At 34.8% G+C, this 18,168-nt stretch overlaps 1 protein-coding gene across 1 annotated transcript; it reads left to right on the top strand.

Moving 5' to 3' along the window:
* Positions 1-4,002: 4,002 nt before the first annotated feature.
* On the top strand, positions 4,003-6,651 carry LOC137730655 (type IV inositol polyphosphate 5-phosphatase 9-like). The gene is made up of 8 exons (XM_068469628.1): positions 4,003-4,023; positions 4,165-4,358; positions 4,490-4,588; positions 4,680-4,947; positions 5,174-5,358; positions 5,957-6,065; positions 6,163-6,314; positions 6,405-6,651. Exons 1-8 carry the CDS (start codon positions 4,003-4,005, stop codon positions 6,649-6,651), a joined length of 1,275 nt encoding a protein of 424 aa, XP_068325729.1.
* The last annotated feature ends 11,517 nt before the right edge of the window (positions 6,652-18,168 follow it).

Below are 18,168 nucleotides of genomic sequence, written 5' to 3'. Positions count from 1 at the left end.
TCCTCCGGGAGTCGTCGTTGTGCAACAAACCAATATGCAAATTCGAAAAAAAAAAACTCAATACAATCTGGAGCAGAAGCAGGCCATGCAGGTCTGTGTGGGTGCAGATGCAGATGGATGTGCGTGCTGATGTTTGATGGTGGTTCAACGGTCCAGATGGTGAGCCGAGTCCGATGCGGAACAGATGCGGGCAGAGACGAAGTCAAAAATTTGTATGAGCAGGCGCATCCTTAAACAACAAAGTTACAATTAAAAATCTTAAGAATTTATTGAATAAAACACCAATATAGTAATCCATAAAGTTTTTCATACAACATATTACAATATTCCTCGAATCGTTTTCATGTTTTGAAAGCGTTGCATAACAATATCATTACCAATACCATTAAATATCTCTTTATATAAAAATAATCAGTTTATTATTCATCCATTGATCTCTAAATTAGAAAGCTAAATTCTAAATTGAAATGCCAAAAACAAATTAATGAATTAAAGTCGTATAAAATACCTTGTGGAGTAAAATTCTTGTGTTAAATTTTGATAATTGATTACTTGAACTCCAACTGTCTATAACACTCCAAATTCAATTGAGTTTTGGTTGAATGAAAGGGGAGGAAAAATCTGGAGAAGTTAGGGACTGGAATTGCTTTGCCGTACATGGTGGGATGAGTTTTGTGTGGATTAACGACCTAGGGTTAGAAAAACAGGGAGGCACAATTAAATTAATTGTTAATTAAATTGTTATCATGTAGGGCATTTGGGATCCAAAACGGTAGACTAGTTTAGAGCTGGTTATTGAGAATTGGAACGTAACCATACTTTTTTTTTAAATGAGTGGGGGCATCCGCCCATAGGCCTACACTAGCTCCGTCCTTGGATGCGGGGTTCATCAAATTTTCACGATTATCCAATCTCTCTTCTTCTTTTTTTCTTTTTTTTTTCCCAACAAAAACAAAATCTAGGTCTAACCAACACAAACCTAATTGACAAGAAATGAAAACGAAGAATTTTCGCAAACTTAAGCACCGACCAACAAACTGATACCAATTAAAGCAGATTAAACCCTAAGAATCAAACCTATTATGATACCAAGTTGAAAAAATAATGGAATATGAAATATTACTAAACAAAACAAGAATAATGAAATGGCTATAAATCGTAAGATTACAACATGACTAGCTTGTTATTCTATAGAGTTATAAAGTATCATACATATAGAAAACTAACTTCACCCAACTGAGCAAGAAAACAATACCCTTTTTGCTCATCATCTTTTAGTATGGTGTATGCTCATCACCCTATTTATTATCGTTAGACGAGTTTGAATTTCGATATTTGTGTAGTGGATAGGCACAAATCTTAAAATTCATACTTATCTAACGGTGACAAATAAGGTGGCGAGCACATACCACACTAAATGGTGGCGAGCAAAAATGCACTTATTATTAACAAACTAGGCTTAAAAAACTAAACATTAAAATAAACAGAAATAGTAAGTTTTCAAGGAATTTTGGATTGAAAACCCTATGACGTGTTATTGTACCTGTGAGATGCATGTAATTTACTAATTTCAAGCTGATCAGATGAAGTTGCTTAGCTAAGCACGCATCACGTAAAATTAACTTGAATCGGGCCGATCGTGACTAGCTTGTTGTGCCCAATTGCCAAATATCTCACCATCAAATAGTATATTATATATAACAATTATGAGCGCATATGCTAATAATTAATATCTATCATTAGGAGATCATATTAACTAAATACAAAGTCGCGGAGCTACAAGAACACAGACAAAAACATTCAGAAATAACACAGACTAAAATATTGTGTCCTTTTTAATATGATAAAAATATGACATTTTTATTGGAAACATTTAGCTCGCCATCCAAATAAGAAATTGGATTGGTGGTTTGCTTTCTGTGGCTGTCATTAGTGCCTATCAAATCCCTCCAATTCGTATGGTGTGTAAATTATAAACTAATTAATATTATTTGAGAACGATAGTTTAACTTTAACGAGTATATATAATTAGTGGTGTTAAAATATACAAATTTTTCTATTTGATTGGAGGTGTTAAAATGGCTGATTTCTCCGGATGAATTAAATTGGAATCTTTGTAAACAAGTTGCAGTGTGATCGCTGGAAAGTATACTATACACTACGAAAATAAATACTTAAAAATTGGAAGGCGCCTTTCAATGTTAGGTTAAGATACTAGTCGATGATCACGTACCATTAATTTTAAAGCCATTTAATTTGTTCATACACCAACTTGTGATTTTCTGCCGGCGGCTCTGGAAAAACTGGACTTACTAGTCTACCAACGACTTGCATATTGCATGCTCTGGGGCTGAGCCATCCCTGGTATGATATTCCAGCTAGCCGAATATATCAGATCATATACCTTTAAATCAGCTTTTTGGAAACATATTTGTGTTATCAATGAGAGAGTCAACAGTACTTTTTTTGGATGTGTCTTCTTAGTGCCTATATGTGAAACAAATATATATATATATATATATATATATATATATATATATATCCATTTTCATATGAAACATTAATTTGATTGATTTTTTTTTTTTTTTTGGAGGGGGATTAGAAGCCATCTTTTTTTAGTTGCAAATGAAAAGTATGTATATGACTTCTTGCAAATTAAATAACATATCTTCACAAATTATAATTGAATCCAATTAGGTTTTTACCCGCAGCCACAAGAAAAGCTGCCTTGCTCGCCAAAACTACTAGCTAGGCCAAACTGTTAACAAAACGAAGGGCTAGAAAAGAATTACAAACTCTGATTCTAAATTTATTGACTACAACAAAGGTATATTTATTGTCAAAACGACTACATAACTAAAATGCTATATCTTATAACGTATTAATTTTTATACTAAGTTAAAGGTGTATTTATAAAGACCTAATTCTGAAACTAAGAGGAAAGGAGACATACTCCTTATATCTCTAGAAAACCTGAAACTAATAGGAAAGCAATCTAACCTTAGTAGAAAATAGAAAAGGAGACATACTCCTTAATTATGTCTCTGGAAAACCTTAATATATAAAATACCCTAACACAATAACAAACTATTTGACAAAAAAAAAAAAAGAGAATAAAAACAAATTAAATTGCTCGCTCACTTAGAAAACAAAAACGCATTCTTATTTTCCAACACAAACCAAACTCGGAGATCATTACATTCGACTGGGTCAGTTAGCTACTTCACCAAATACATTAGTATGTTGACATATGTATGCCAGAGAGATTTATAATTGGACGAGATAAAGAATATTATTCTAAAAACCGGGGCAAAGTTGACATGGAGAATTCGTTATTAGTAAAAAGTAATCAAACTTTATAAATTCCATGTTATATATTACGTGAGCTTTAGTTTAGAGGATGTCAAATACCAGCTAGCTGTGAATCAGCAGCAACATATAGAGAAGTGATGATCCAGCTTAAATGAGAAGTATATGTCCAGATGAGGACATTTTGATAGCCAGTAAGCGGTTGACACGTTAGAAGAAAAAAAAAGGGTTTCTTTTACTGTTGCTGATCGTCTGTTTTCCATAATGGTGATATGGACCACGCCCACTTGCATGCACCCTTGCTTAAACAACTCTGTAAAAACATATCCTTCATGTTATGCCTTAAGAAAACAGATAAAATTCATGCGTGCAGAGACCCATGTTTTCTCTGTACTCTCTCTCTCTCTCTCTCTCTCTCTCTCTCTCTCTCTCAAATAATATATATATTGGTAGACAAGCAATGCAGCCACTTCTTTTTAACGATTGCTGCATTCTCTATCCTTGAAACCATCCACGTCGCTATAGTTAGTAGCAACTGATCCTCCAAACAACCCCAACTTGCAGTGATCTCACAGCATGCATGATTATCTCTCTGCCATTTCTTTTTATCTGTTTTGGCATTCTCTATCCGACCTTTTCTCCTTCCCTCTCTAGCATCAAATACTTAAACTCTTCGCCTCTTTCCCTCTGTCCATGGCTAGAAAGCAAGGAGGAGTGAGCACCTTCTTCTCTTAGATATCCCGTTGATATTTTTCCTCATCCATAAATACATCTATACATACAGAATATAAACAAATATACATGGATAAACATGCATACAACAATATTAATATCTGTTATGTTTCCCTTAATTAGGTGATGTGGCCTAGATTAGTGGCAAACAAGATTCTGAGAAAGCAAATGGGAAGCAACAACTTTGTAGCAGATTTTCCAAGCAACGATGTCTCGGAAGGATTAGTGCTGGAAACACCAAGCGATGATCAACCGTCTTCAAACCCTACGTCCACCGTCTTCAATCAGCAGAAGGACACTAGCACACACAAGTACAAGTATGTATTTACCAACTCGATCTCGATATAGTTTTCCCTGGTCCACCATGATTAGTACTTCAATTGGTGCGTGTCTTTTTAATAAAATGTATTTTCATACATCTCATACGTATGGTTTTCTCTTCATCTAGGGTTTTTGTTAGTACGTGGAATATTGGTGGGGTGGAACCACAAGAAGATATGAATATGGAGGATTTGATTGACACGTCCTGTGACATCTATGTTTTTGGGTACTTACATAATTTCATAATAATTTAGAAAAACTATAACTCAAAGTTGTTTTAATTACTCATGGTCCAAGTAAATTTCCATGATGTTCAGGTTTCAAGAAATCGTTCCTCTGAAAGCCTCCAATGTTCTAGGATCGGAGAATAGTAAGATCTGCATGAAATGGAATTCCTTGATCAGAGAAGCTTTAAACAAGAATAGACGCAACAATATTAAAGATCCACACTTCTACTGTATTATAAGCAAGCAAATGGTGGGGATTCTAGTATCAGTTTGGATTCGAAGTAATCTGTGTCCATTTATTCGGAATCCAAGTGTCTCCTGTGTTGGTTGTGGGATCATGGGATGCCTAGGAAATAAGGTACGTGGTACTTATTATCACGTACTTATGTTACAATACTTAGGGATTGAATTTAAAGATTTTAAGTGGCAGAATATCGGTACTTTGTAATATTGTAGCCTCATGATCGATATTTTAGAGTCCAAGATTATATATGATCTAAAAACTAGAATAATATCAAAAGAAACATTACATTTTTTTTAATCTTAATTAATTTTCCTCTTTCAAAATGATGATGTGCATGCAGGGTTCGGTTTCTGTTAGGTTTCGGTTACATGAAACAAGCTTTTGCTTTGTGAGCACTCATCTAGCTTCAGGGAGTAGAGAAGGAGATGAGAAACTGAGAAATTCTAACATTTCCGATATATTGTCAAGAACAAGTTTTCCTAGAGGCCCCTTGCTTGATTTGCCCCGAAAGATCCTAGATTATGAGTATGTTAACTAAACTTTGAAACCGTCCAAACCATTGCATTAATTAGTTTTTTATACATAACATACAATTTATCTCATTAATCAATCTATTTTTCACTATGTAACATGAAATAAGACAATTGTACAACTACAATATACATATTTAAGGCTTAAGCACCATCATTGTTTATTTTTTCTTCTTCGAATTTGTCGTGACAAATAACTAATTAATGGAGCCGCCTAACCTGTAGTGTTGTTCATCCTTATAACTACTTGTCTTGTTCTATATAATATTAATTATAATTAATTAAGTAGTTGTTAATCAAATTTGATATGGCCATGTTGCACTCATTATGTTATATAACCACATGGAAAGCTTGACTTCTCTATGCCAGTAAACAGTTAATGGTCTATTGTATCATGTCATTCAAACTATGGGTTCCTTAAAAGTTGACTTCATATGTATGTTACATATATATAATCAAAAGTTAATATCATATAAACCCTAGACACCAAGCTAATTAATTACATAAATATATAATATGTTTTGAAGTACTACTCTAAATTAAAAACCTCAACAGCTAGCGGCCACTAATTGCTTGGTTCAAAAATATTGCAGTCGAGTAATTTTCCTCGGAGATTTGAATTATAGAATTTCCCTTCCGGAAGCAACAACGCGTTCGTTGGTGGAAATGAGAGAATGGAATACCTTACTAAAACATGATCAGGTAGACCACTTAATCGTTAGTGTACCCATTATATTTATTTAAACATGAATTTAATTTCTTTCACTCAAAATTTGACATCAATTTTCATTTGGATTAGCTGATGATGGAGCTCAAAGAGGGACAAGTACTCGAAGGTTGGAACGAAGGAGCTGTTGAATTTGCTCCCACTTACAAATATTGTCCAAATTCTGATGTATACTATGGGTGTTCTCCGGGAAAGAAAGTTGAAAAGAAGCGTGCTCCTGCATGGTAACTTTCACTTAATTATTACATGTAATCTGCAACATACATACCGACACGTGATATTATAATAATTGTTTTTTATTTCTGGGTTTTTAGGTGTGATCGGATAATTTGGCGCGGAGAAGGATTGAAGCAACATGTATACAATAGAGGTGAATCAAAATTGTCTGATCACAGACCTGTGAATGCAATATTCACTGCCGAAGTTAGGCTTTCAAGAACATTGAGAGGATACCATAGCTTTTTTCTATCTGACCGGTTTGAGAGAATATCAAGCCAGTTTCAAATATCCTCCACCGATAATTTTCTCTGTAAAGGTAGATCAACAAGCTTGAAGCTTTGAGCATAAAAATGTTACTTTAATTAAGAAGCTTGTGATATTTATAAATATAAAGTTTTGCTTACATAACTCGGCTGATGAATGTACAGTGAAAGTTGGTTAAGAAGAATCCTTTCTATTTGGCTCGAATATTACAAAAATTGAAGGTTTTGTTTTGGTCCAATGATAATGAATGATACAAATTTAATTGCATAATATATGATGTTCCCAACCAGTGACCAGGGTGTTGTGTGCTAACCACCATGCACCCATATCTCGTGGCAAATATTTTAATCCAACTTAGGGTTGGTTTGGTATAGCTGTGCTCTGAAAAAAAAAAACTGTTTTTGCTGTGTTGTGAGAATATTGTGCTGTGAAATAAAGCAGCAGAGTGTTTGATAAATTTGTTTATAAAAGTGCTTTTGGAAAGAAAAAGAAAAAGCAGTATTATAGTGTTTGGTAAACTTTTATGGAAAACAACTGTGACTGTGTGAAATGACCAAAAATGGTATAATACTAGATATGCCATTAATTTAATTTTCTTAACAAATAAAGGTGAATTACTAAATATACTTTATTTTTAAAAGAAAAATATTTATAAACTTTATCTTAAACATATAATCCAACGTTTAACAAGAAATCATAATCTAACGTTCAACATATAATCCAACATTTATGCTGCTTCACGTTTTCAGCTTTTTTCACCCAAAACTGTGAAAATAAGTTGTTTTTAAGTGTTTACCAAACACCTTTTTGAGCTCAGCTTTTTTTTATACCCACTTTTTTTTTTTTATAAAAACATATCAGTACCAAACTAGTACTTAGTAATGATTGTTATTTTTTTTGTCGAATGAAAACTTAATTTGGAAACCCGAAGAGGGGTAGCAAATACAAATATAGGCCAAGATAGCCCAAAAACTAAACCCAGAAAAACAAAAAAGAAAAAAAAGAAGAAGAAGGGTGCAGTCGATGCGAACTAGACAACAACAAACGTCCTAAACCATTATGCAAACACTACCAAACACCACTCAGGTGAAACAAAAGAGGAAGAGACAGATAGTGAAACCACCATCAAATCTCAACTAAAAGATGGCGTGGGAGATGGAAGCCCATCCCGATACAGCATCATAACCAATGAGGTGAGGAAGGGGGTAAAGTTTCCCATGAGAAATTGTTGACCCTTGAATGAGTGGGGTTTTTAACAACTAAAAACCCACTTTCAACAACACTGATATTGTCTCTAGCTTTCTAATTACCACCTACACAATCCGTCAGGTGTGAGGTTTTATCACAATAGACATCGGTATTAGTTGGCATGCAGTTATGATATTTAAACTTTTCTTTTCTTAGAGAAATGGTCGATGTGGGATATTTCAACATGCTCTTTCTCGTGAGACCCAATTAGTGGGTCACATGTTAGAGATCCACACATCGGCAACCATGTGGAACCAATGAGACTCACCTTACACGCAGGGCCAAAGGACCCACCAACATCGTACGGGGCCAAGGGGACCCACCCATCATGTGGCAGTACATACCCGCTCCATGACTCCTAACTCCACTCCAACTAACACTGAGGCCTTTTGTGATAATACCCACACTTGACAGATTGTAGTGCAGGTGGTAATTAACAAGTTCTGAACAATATCGATGATGTTGGAAGTGATTTTTTGGCCCATCTCTCTGATAATTTTTACATAATATCAGAGTCAAATAGTGGGCGTGTAAGCCATGTGATGGGCGGGTCCTCTTCACCCAGCACGATGATGGTGGGTCATTTGGGCCCACGTGTAGGGTGAGTCTCTTTGGGGCCACGTTATTGCCGATGTGTGAATCTCCCATGCGTGACCCACTAATTGGGTCCCACGTAAGGGGGCGTGTTAAAATATTCCACAATAACCATAGCTCTCAAAAAAGAAGAGTTTAAATATCCATACCTCACTCCAACTAATACCGAGACCTTTTGTGATAAAACTCCATATCTGACGGATTGTTCAAGTGGTAGTTAACAAGTTGGTGACAATATTGATGTTATTGGTAGTGGACCTTTGCCCCGTCTATCTGATAATTTCTACAACCACATCAGTTGCTTGGTTGGCAGTTCTTGGAACCTAACTCCGATGAACAAAATCAAAGCAAGCCATTGCTCGACGAATTTCATCAACATTTCAATATAGACACCATTGGTTACGAAGGTTTGGTTTCCGCAAGCAATTGATGGCGTTGGAAGAATCGCTTTCGATGATGTTATGGTTGAAACATTTGGCTTTGGCAAATTTCAAACCCGTAAGAATAACCTCTGATAATTTTTTCGATTGATTAGTTAATCTTAAGAATTGAGCAAAATTTTCATTGTATTTGGAACACAAGCCATATAACTATACTCTAAAATTGAGACACATTAGTTTCATTGTCCACTATCGAAAACTAATACATCACGTAACTTGATATATATATATATATATATATATATATATATATATATATATATATATATATATATATGATTGAGGAGTAGTGGGAACATCACATTCTATTACCATGGCTAAGTGGAAGATCCATCATCCATCTGATCTTCATTTTTAATAAATTTGAATATATAGCAGATACCAAAGATATGATTTAATAACCACAACTTGTTTCATCGATAAGAAAAACTACAACTTGTTCAAAGAAAATACTATGACGGAGGGTTGCTTGTGCTTGTGGCCTACATATCCACTCCTCACGTGAGAATCAATTTAGAATACAAATAATGCAGTTCATTTGAAAGAGATTAATTAGAAGAAGAAAAGCTATACATGGACTTACCACAATCAATTCAACCAAAACTGCGGTAGACACAGTACTTGCAAGTTGTAATTAGTAGATATCGAATTATAGTATTTAATTGTCATGGATCATGGTTCCGTAATCACGACCATTATCCATTCGTTTTTTACAAAACATAAAGCAGGGTAGTGATAGTAGGAAGAAAATGGCATAATGGTTTGTACAAAAAGGAAAACAAATTAAAAGAATGATATAGTAATGGTTTTTATTTGGTACCTGAAAGGGCCAAAGACCAAAAGGCTACACCAGGACCATCCCACTATTCTAAAAATCTCCACCTAACGCCATTTAGGTGGTTGACCACCATCCTGATTAGTCTCTAGGTATTTGAAAATTAAGAAAGTGCGTCTAGACCCACTTAGGTGTTCGTTTAGCCCGCCACGGTGCCCGCCTAGTCCACCTAAACCCGTTTAGGCGCTTGCCTAGATTGCGATTATCCCTTAGATAGAAAATCGATAACTTTTATTTTGGATTTTCTTTGGTCAATAAAATATAATAGACTTGTTAAATACTTGGATGAACACTCATTATATGTTTGTTTCCTGTATTTTTAATATGTTCTAATTCTTCATCATTTATATTTTATTTTATTTCGCAATTTATGCATTCCAATACAATATTATGTGTTTTTTTAGTGTAAGTAATCACTTATTTATACAATATATGATAAATTGACTTAAATCTGCCTAATCTACCTAAGCCCGCTGCTAGACTAGCGCCTAGCGTATTTTAAAACCTTGGACCGTCCTAATTATACAAAGGGTTTTTTGTGCAAATGCCACCTGAAATTGTAAGCACGTGCGATAATACCACATGAACTTCTATTTTTTTTTTCTTTTCTTTTTTACCACTTGTACTCTTTTAACTATTGGGATATACCACCTTCTTTACTTTCCATTCATTTGTCGTTAAAAGTTGTCATCTGTACGGATATTTTTGTCAATTAACTTCATGGGCCTGGTTAGAATCAAATTAGCTCCAAAATAATATTGTTCGAGTCAATGTGGTGCCAAAGTTAGGGTTTTGTACAACTCCTGTTCGACAATTCATTTCATGAGTTTGAAAAATTAAATTTGAATAAATTAAGGTGAATCACACTTCACACACAGGCTTGCTGACCTACAAAAAAAATATTGAAAACTCATTATAAATGAAAGATTACATTTTGTATAATACCCACTTCAATTCTTCAACAACCCTGCCAAAATTAAACCTGAAATCAACTTCTCCATTTATCTCCAGGACCTGACTCTGGTGCCACTAAAAATATCCATCCACCTGAGGGGTGCGTGATATATTTTCATAGAAAATTGGATAGAAAATAACGTAGGTGGTACATTCCAACAAATAGAGAGTCTAGGTGGTAAAAACTAAAACTTAAAAGTTCAGGTGGTATTGACACACATGCTTGCAAGTTATAGTGGTACTTGCAAAATTCCCTTATACAAATATCTACAATGCCACATAAAATGTATAGACCTAAATAAGGTTATTTTCGGATGGATCAGATCGAAAACAACGTAATTCAACTTCTGTCCCAAAATTTTGGAATCGGATTAGATCAGAATCTTCAAGTTCATATAATTTAACATTTTTTATAAATATTCTCAAAATTATGTATATTCCTTATTTTCTTTTAGGGCTTAAGTGCAAGTCTGGCAAAGATGAGGGTTAAAAAAAATGTTGCAAGTCCTTTGGATGTGATCCTACAATTTACTAGGTCTTGAAATTAATTTATCAATGTTTAAAGCTGAAAAATATAATAATAATAATAAAGCCCCCCCCCCTCTCCCCCCACGAATATATTTTTATGTGTCGGAAATGTTTGTAATGTCCTAAAATTAATTTTAGGAGACATGAGGTGCAATGAGGATGACTCGAATTTTGGCTTATAATGAATCTTTTAAAAATTATCAAAATCGATTGGAAAACGTGTGTTATAACTCACAGCATTTGTGAAAAATTAAAATTTTTAGTTTGATGAAATATTGGGATGTTAGATCTCACATCGCCCAAAGGAGATGATCCTCTATGCCTTATATGTACATGCCCACCTCCATATAGCACGAGGCCTTTTGGAAGCTCACTGGCTTCGGGTTCCATCTGAACTTCGAAGTTAAGCGAGTTCGCGTGAGAGCAATCCCAAGATGGGTGACCCACTAGGAGGTTCTCGTGTGAGTTCCCAGAAACAAAACCGTGAGGGTGTGGTTGGGCCCAAAGCGGACTATATCGTGCTACGGCGAAGTCAAGCCCGGGATGTGGTGGAGCCCGGTTTGGGATATGACAATTTGGTATCAGAGCCAATCCCTAGTCGAAAGTGTACCGATGAGGATGTCGGGCCCCTAAAGGGGATAGATTGTTAGATCTCACATTGCCCAAGGGAGATGATCATCTATGCCTTATATGTGCATGCCTACCTCCATATAGCACGAGGCTTTTTGGGAGCTCACTGGATTCGGGTTCCATCAGAACTCCGAAGTTAAGCGAGTTTGCATGAGAGCAATCTCAGGATGGGTGATCCACTGGGAAGTTCTCGTGTGAGTTCCCATAAACAAAACCGTGAGGGCATGGTCGGGGCCCAAATCGGACAATATCATGCTACGGCAAAGTCAATACCGGGATGTGGTGGAGCCCGAGTCGGGATGTGACATTGGCCCCCCTGAATATATTTGATGTGTTGAAAATGTTCAAAATGTTCTAAAACTAATTTTAGGAAACATGCGGTGTAACGAGAATGACTCGAGTTTTGGTTTATAATGAATCTTGTATAAATTCTTAAAATCGATTTAAAACATTGGTTAATCACAATTTTTGTGAAAAAAATGAAATTTTTAGTTTTAGGAAATATTTTGCGTGTGAGTTAAGGAAAATGGTGCAAGACCTTTGAATATAATCCTACCATTTATTAGGTCCAGAAACTATTTTTTATTGATTTTTAGTTTCATGAAATATTTTGCGTGGGAGTTAAGAAAAATATTGCCAGACCTTTAAGTGTGGTCCTCCCATTTATTAGGTCATGACACTATTTTTTAATTATTTTTAGTTTTAAGAAATATTTGGCGTGGGAGTTAAAGAAAATGTTGCAAGACCTTAATTTGGATGTGACCATGCAATTAGATAGGTCCCAAAATTAACTTTTATTGATCCTTAAAGTTGAAAAATAGAAAACTAACTATAAACTAAAAGAGCCCCCACCCCTCAAATATATTTTTATGTGTCAAAAATGTTCAGGGTGTCCTAAAATTAATTTTAAGAACCAAGTGGTGTGACGAGAATGACTCAAATTTTGACTTAAAATAAATCTTACATAAATTCTGAAAATCAATTGGAAAAAGTGGGTTATAACTCACAGTTTTTGTGAAAATTTGAAATTTTTAGTTTTAGAAAATATTTTTCATGGGAGTTAATTAAAATGTTGCAAGACCTCTGGATGTGAAGCTACAATTTATTAGGTCTCAAAATTATTATAATTTTTTTGTTTTTAAAGTTAAAAAATAGTAAAGTAAATATAAACTAATACAGGGCCCCCAAATAAATTTTATATGTCAAAAATGAATTTTACGAAACATATGGTGCAACGAGAAGGACTCGAATTTGACTTATAATGACTTAGTAAAAATTCCTAAATTGATTGGAAAACGTGATAGTCTTTGTGAAAACTGATTTGTTTTTTATTTTTTTATTTTTTATTTTTTTGGTTTTAAAATATTTTAAGTGGGAGTTAATTAAGGAAAATGTTGCAAGACTTTTGACTATTATCCTACCATTTAGTAACCCCGAAACTAATGTTTATTAATTTTTAAAGTTGAAAAATAGAAAAATAAATATGAACTAATAGAAGGCCCACCAAATATATTATATATGTAAAAATATAATGATTCTTGAAATTTGACTTATAATGATTCTTGTAAAAATATAAAGAAACATATGGTTTGACGAGATGTAACGACCCGTTCCCAATTTTATGGTTTTTTTATAATTTTAATAAGTGAATTTACAAAAATGCCCTTCGAGGCAAATGCGTTGACTTTTATTGACTGTTGTGTCATGTCACGTAAGACTCGTTTTCTTGGCGTATCATCATAGTACTCATCGCTACAGACGTGTGGGCGTAAGCAGAATGTAATTTAGAGTTATAACGAAGATTCTACGAACCTTTAAATGTTGAGGGTATTTTGGTAATTTACCATTTGAAACACAAGTGGTATTTGTCTGACCATTGGATGACTGCCAAGTGGGGCCACCCCCACTTTTCTAGAACTCTCTCTCCTTTTCTTTTTCTTCTTTTTCCGTAGCTCTTCTCTCTAACTCTCTCTCAACTCTCCCTTTCTCCCGTGAAACAAACCACCATCATCACCAAAAATTTCGGCTTGTTGAACATCAAAACCACCATTATCTACATGTCTTCACCACCATAAACCCAGTTTTGAGTTTTGTTTAATTGAAAACGAATCCTAACCTAAAGTTCGAAAAACAAGGTTTTAGGGCGAGACTTCTAGGCGTGATTCAGATAATTCCCAGCCATCTTTTGAACTAAAAACAGGTATAAATTGATTCCTCATGTTGTGTAGATGAATTTTTATGTTTGGATCGTGTGATTTGGTGGAGAAATGAGAAAGTTATAACGATTTAAATTTTGCCCAGTTTCTGGAAACCTCTACCACTTTTGAGGCGTTTTACGGCCAAATCACGACCATATAGCCATTGTGTAAGGTACCAATCTCTTCATATCATTGAGAAATATGATTTCTGTTTTTGAATCACTTGATTTCATTGAGTATTGACAAAGTTATGGATGTTGAAGGGTTGCCCAAAAATTCTGGCGAATTTCCCTGTTTTTCCCACGGACAGCCATCTTTCAGGCCATTTTCTGGCCATCTTCGGCCATCATTTGGACTCCAAGAAGATATAATCTTGTTCTAGACTTCTCTAGCTTCGTTTTGGTATAATATGGGTCGATTTTGGTTGACAAACAAGTGAGATATGGAGTTCCAAAGATTGCCCAGAAAATTTGCAAAATCTGCAGAATCTAGAGAAATTTTGTTAAGGTTCGCCACTTGACCATTATAGCAATCGATGATCCGACCGTTAGATCATCACTAAACTTTAATACGTTATAGTACGGATCGAGAATTCGACGTACGGATCTTCCCGAATTGGAATTGTAAGTTTATAAAATAAAACGTTAACTGCCACTTGAATTTGCAATTAGCGGTGATCCAGCTGTTGGATCATAATGAAACTTTAGTATGTTGTTCTAGAAGCATAATGTGGATCTTTGGAATTACAGATCAGTAATATGAGATGCAGATCTTCCGGATCGAGTTACGTAGGGTTGTAGACCCTACCATTGATCTTTGATCGACGATTGACTTTTGGTCAATGGGTCTTAAATCATTCTAGAATGTCTTTGGGGATGTGTTTTATGTAAATTACATGTTCTATCAGTAAGGATTCTGAGACATGGTTTGATATTTGTTCTAGGCGACGATCATTCGAGACATTTTGATATTTGTGCTAGGAAGTGTAGCGCGAATCTCAAGTGAGTGAGCTTTTGGTTTTCTATATCTATCTATATATATATATATATATATATATATATATATATATATATACGTACATATGCATAATATTTGTTGATGCTGCGGAGGCCCAGGTAAGTTTCAGGTGAGTATATCATGATGATATAGATTACGGTGAGTATGGTTATGTTTAGATGCATTTAGTGCTCATTATCCTACACCCCGGTGTTAGTGCTCCGCCTATGGCCAGGGCCTAGCCTTCACGTGATTGTTCACCTCCCGCACCGCACGCTCAACTTGGATCCAAGTCAGGTGCCAGCATGTCGTAAAGACCACATTAGGTGGTTTCGACTCGTAGGTGATCTACGATTCATCGCACAACCTTCACGTGATCATAGCATTTGAGCGTACTTATTTACACCAAGTTTGTCGTACAGACCACATTTATGTGGTTCCGACTGGTGTGCAAGAATTAGTATATGAGATATAGACTCAGCCGTACAGGTCACGTTAGGTGACTCCGGTTGACATATCAATTACATTGATTTATTTCACCTGAATTTCTTATTTTATTGCTGAGATACTTGACATGGCATATACTTGGTTTTCACTACTCTCGAGCATGATTTCTACATAGATATGTATTACTATTTTCTGGGAAATTATACGGGTTTTACAGTGAGGGGTTATTATTTTTTGGAAAGAGAAATGGTTTAAAAAATAAAAAAAAAGCTTTGGTTTTGCTCACTGTAAAACCCAAGCTTTGGTTTTGCCCACTGTAAAAACTTTTAGTTTTAGAAAATATTTTGTTCGGAGTGAAGGAAAATGTTGCAAGAACTGTGGATATGATCTGACCATTAATTGGTACATGTGGCGCGACTAGAATAACACAAATTTTAGCTTATAATGAATCTTGTAAAAATTCTCAAAATCAATTAGAAAATGTAGGTTATAACTCACAATTTTTGTGAAAAAAAAAATTGAAAATTGTAGTTTTAGAAAATATTTTGCAGAGTTAAGGAAAATGTTGAAGATGTTTAGATGTGATCCTACATTTTATTAGACCCCAAAATTAATTTTGAAAGTTAAAAAATAAAAATAAAATAAACTAATATAGGGCCCCCCAAATATATTTTTATGTGTTGAAAATGTTCAAAATTTCCTAAAAGTAATTTTAGGAAACATGTGGTGTGATAAGAATGACTTGAATTTTGTAAAATTTTCAAAATTGATTGGAAAACGTGAGTCCCACAATTTTTGTGAAAAAATTATAACTTTAGTTTTAGGAAATATTTTGTATGGGAGTTAAGGAAAATGTTGCAAGACCTGTGGATATAAACTAATAGGGGTCCCAAGTATAATTTTATGTGTCGAAAATTTTCAAAATATCCTAATTTAATTTTAGGAAACTTGTGGTGCGGCTAGAATGATTCGAAATTTGGCTTATAATGAATCTTGTAAAAATTCTCAAAATCGATTGAAAAACGTGAGTTATAACTCAATGTTTTTTTTTTTTTTTTGAGAAAAATTGAAATTTTTAGTCTGGGGAATTTTTTTTTTTGCGTGGTAGTGAAGGAAAATATTTCAAGACATGTGGATGTGATCCTACCATTAATTAGCTCCCGAAACAATTTTTTTAGATTTTTTAAATTGAAAAACAAACAAAATATATAAACTATTAAGTGTCGAAAATCTTCGGAATGTCCTAAACTAATTTCAAAAAACATATGATACGACTAGAATTACTTAAATTTTAGCTTATAATGAATCCCATAAAAATTCTCAAAATCGATTCTAATCAATGTCCATTTGTATGCTTTATCGATAGATACACCCTTCTCCACATTTGTCTATGAAGATATTCAAGTGATTGAGGGACACCATTATCAAGGAACAACACTACACCGTTTGAGATTAATTGGAAGCAGTAAGCGATTAATATGTAGTGCTATATTTGCCAAGGGCTTCGCAAAGTACATATTTCACATAAGCATACGATAATTTTTTGCTTATCGGGTGCTGTACATTTCCGTTGGTCATGTCACAGGGGGTGGTTTTAGAGCTCCGGAATTTCTCTTATTTTCTTTCTTTTTATTTGCTTTGTATTGTGCTAGTCGGCTGAGAGTAATCTAAGTTCTCTATCAAAGGAAGTGAATTTTGAGATTGGCATGAACAATATTGCTTTTGGACACTTTGAAGAGCTTCTGCCCCAATTTAAGTAAGCTTTCGTTACTTTCATTGTACTAGTATTAGCTTCTTTCTTTCATGATCTTCTTGTTTCGAGGATTACTAGCTTCACTTTGATACATCTTTTGTGTGTTTTTGAGTTCAGGGTAGTGGCAAAAGTTGGGGAAGTTGTGAACTTTGATGCAGGCATAGAAATCATAGATATTCTTTACGAAAAGAAAAGCAGGAGACATCGGTGCTCTACACCAATCCTCGCTCCCTCGCTGTATCAATCTTGGCATGTTTGACAAAACAGAATCTTAGTACTAGTAAAATGTCGCTAACTTTGGTTTGTGTTCTCTAATTTTGTTTTTTATGTTGTTTTGCAGGTTGCTTCATATATCATCACAGCTCCTAAACAGATGCTGGAATTTCCTGTTCTTCCTTGGGGTAAGATTTCTAGTTTTCTTAACTACCATGACGCAAGCATGCATAGCATATTTAGTATTAAAACGTGGGATCCTAGGACCTGCTGATTTCTAACAAATGCTCAGTCATGTGAAATATCTTTGTTAGCTCAGTCAGATACTGATACGCTGCACCCTTGATTTGCTTCCCTTCCTTTAACCCAACTTTTTGGTCTCCCTTCTCCTAAAATCGTGTCAATTAGGCAAGAGATTTATTAGCCTTGCATTTTGAGCTGGACCCTCGTTAATTCAAACCGCATTCTTGACTGTTTGGCCACACCAAAAAGTCGCGAGTTTTAGAGTCCTTATTCTTGCCGTGATGAGCTCCCAAGCAATAGTCGCAGGGTCCCTAGTTCTTATGAGAGAAACTGACGTGAAGAGGGAGACTGACACCTTGTTGTACAATGACTACTTAGTCGATCAAGAGTCCACCCATCTCCATTCCACAGCTTTGTTTGATTCTTGACCACCGGCTATATATGATCATCAATTTGGTGGGCCTTTTGATCATATGATGTAAACCCACTTTCTGTGGTCCATTGTGCCATTTTTCA

Source organism: Pyrus communis, chromosome 4 (assembly GCF_963583255.1).
Source record: "Pyrus communis chromosome 4, drPyrComm1.1, whole genome shotgun sequence".
In the NCBI taxonomy this organism is placed as follows: Eukaryota; Viridiplantae; Streptophyta; class Magnoliopsida; order Rosales; family Rosaceae; genus Pyrus; species Pyrus communis.
The sequence above is the reverse complement of the archived record's forward strand: the minus strand, read 5'-3'. Positions and strand labels throughout refer to the sequence as shown.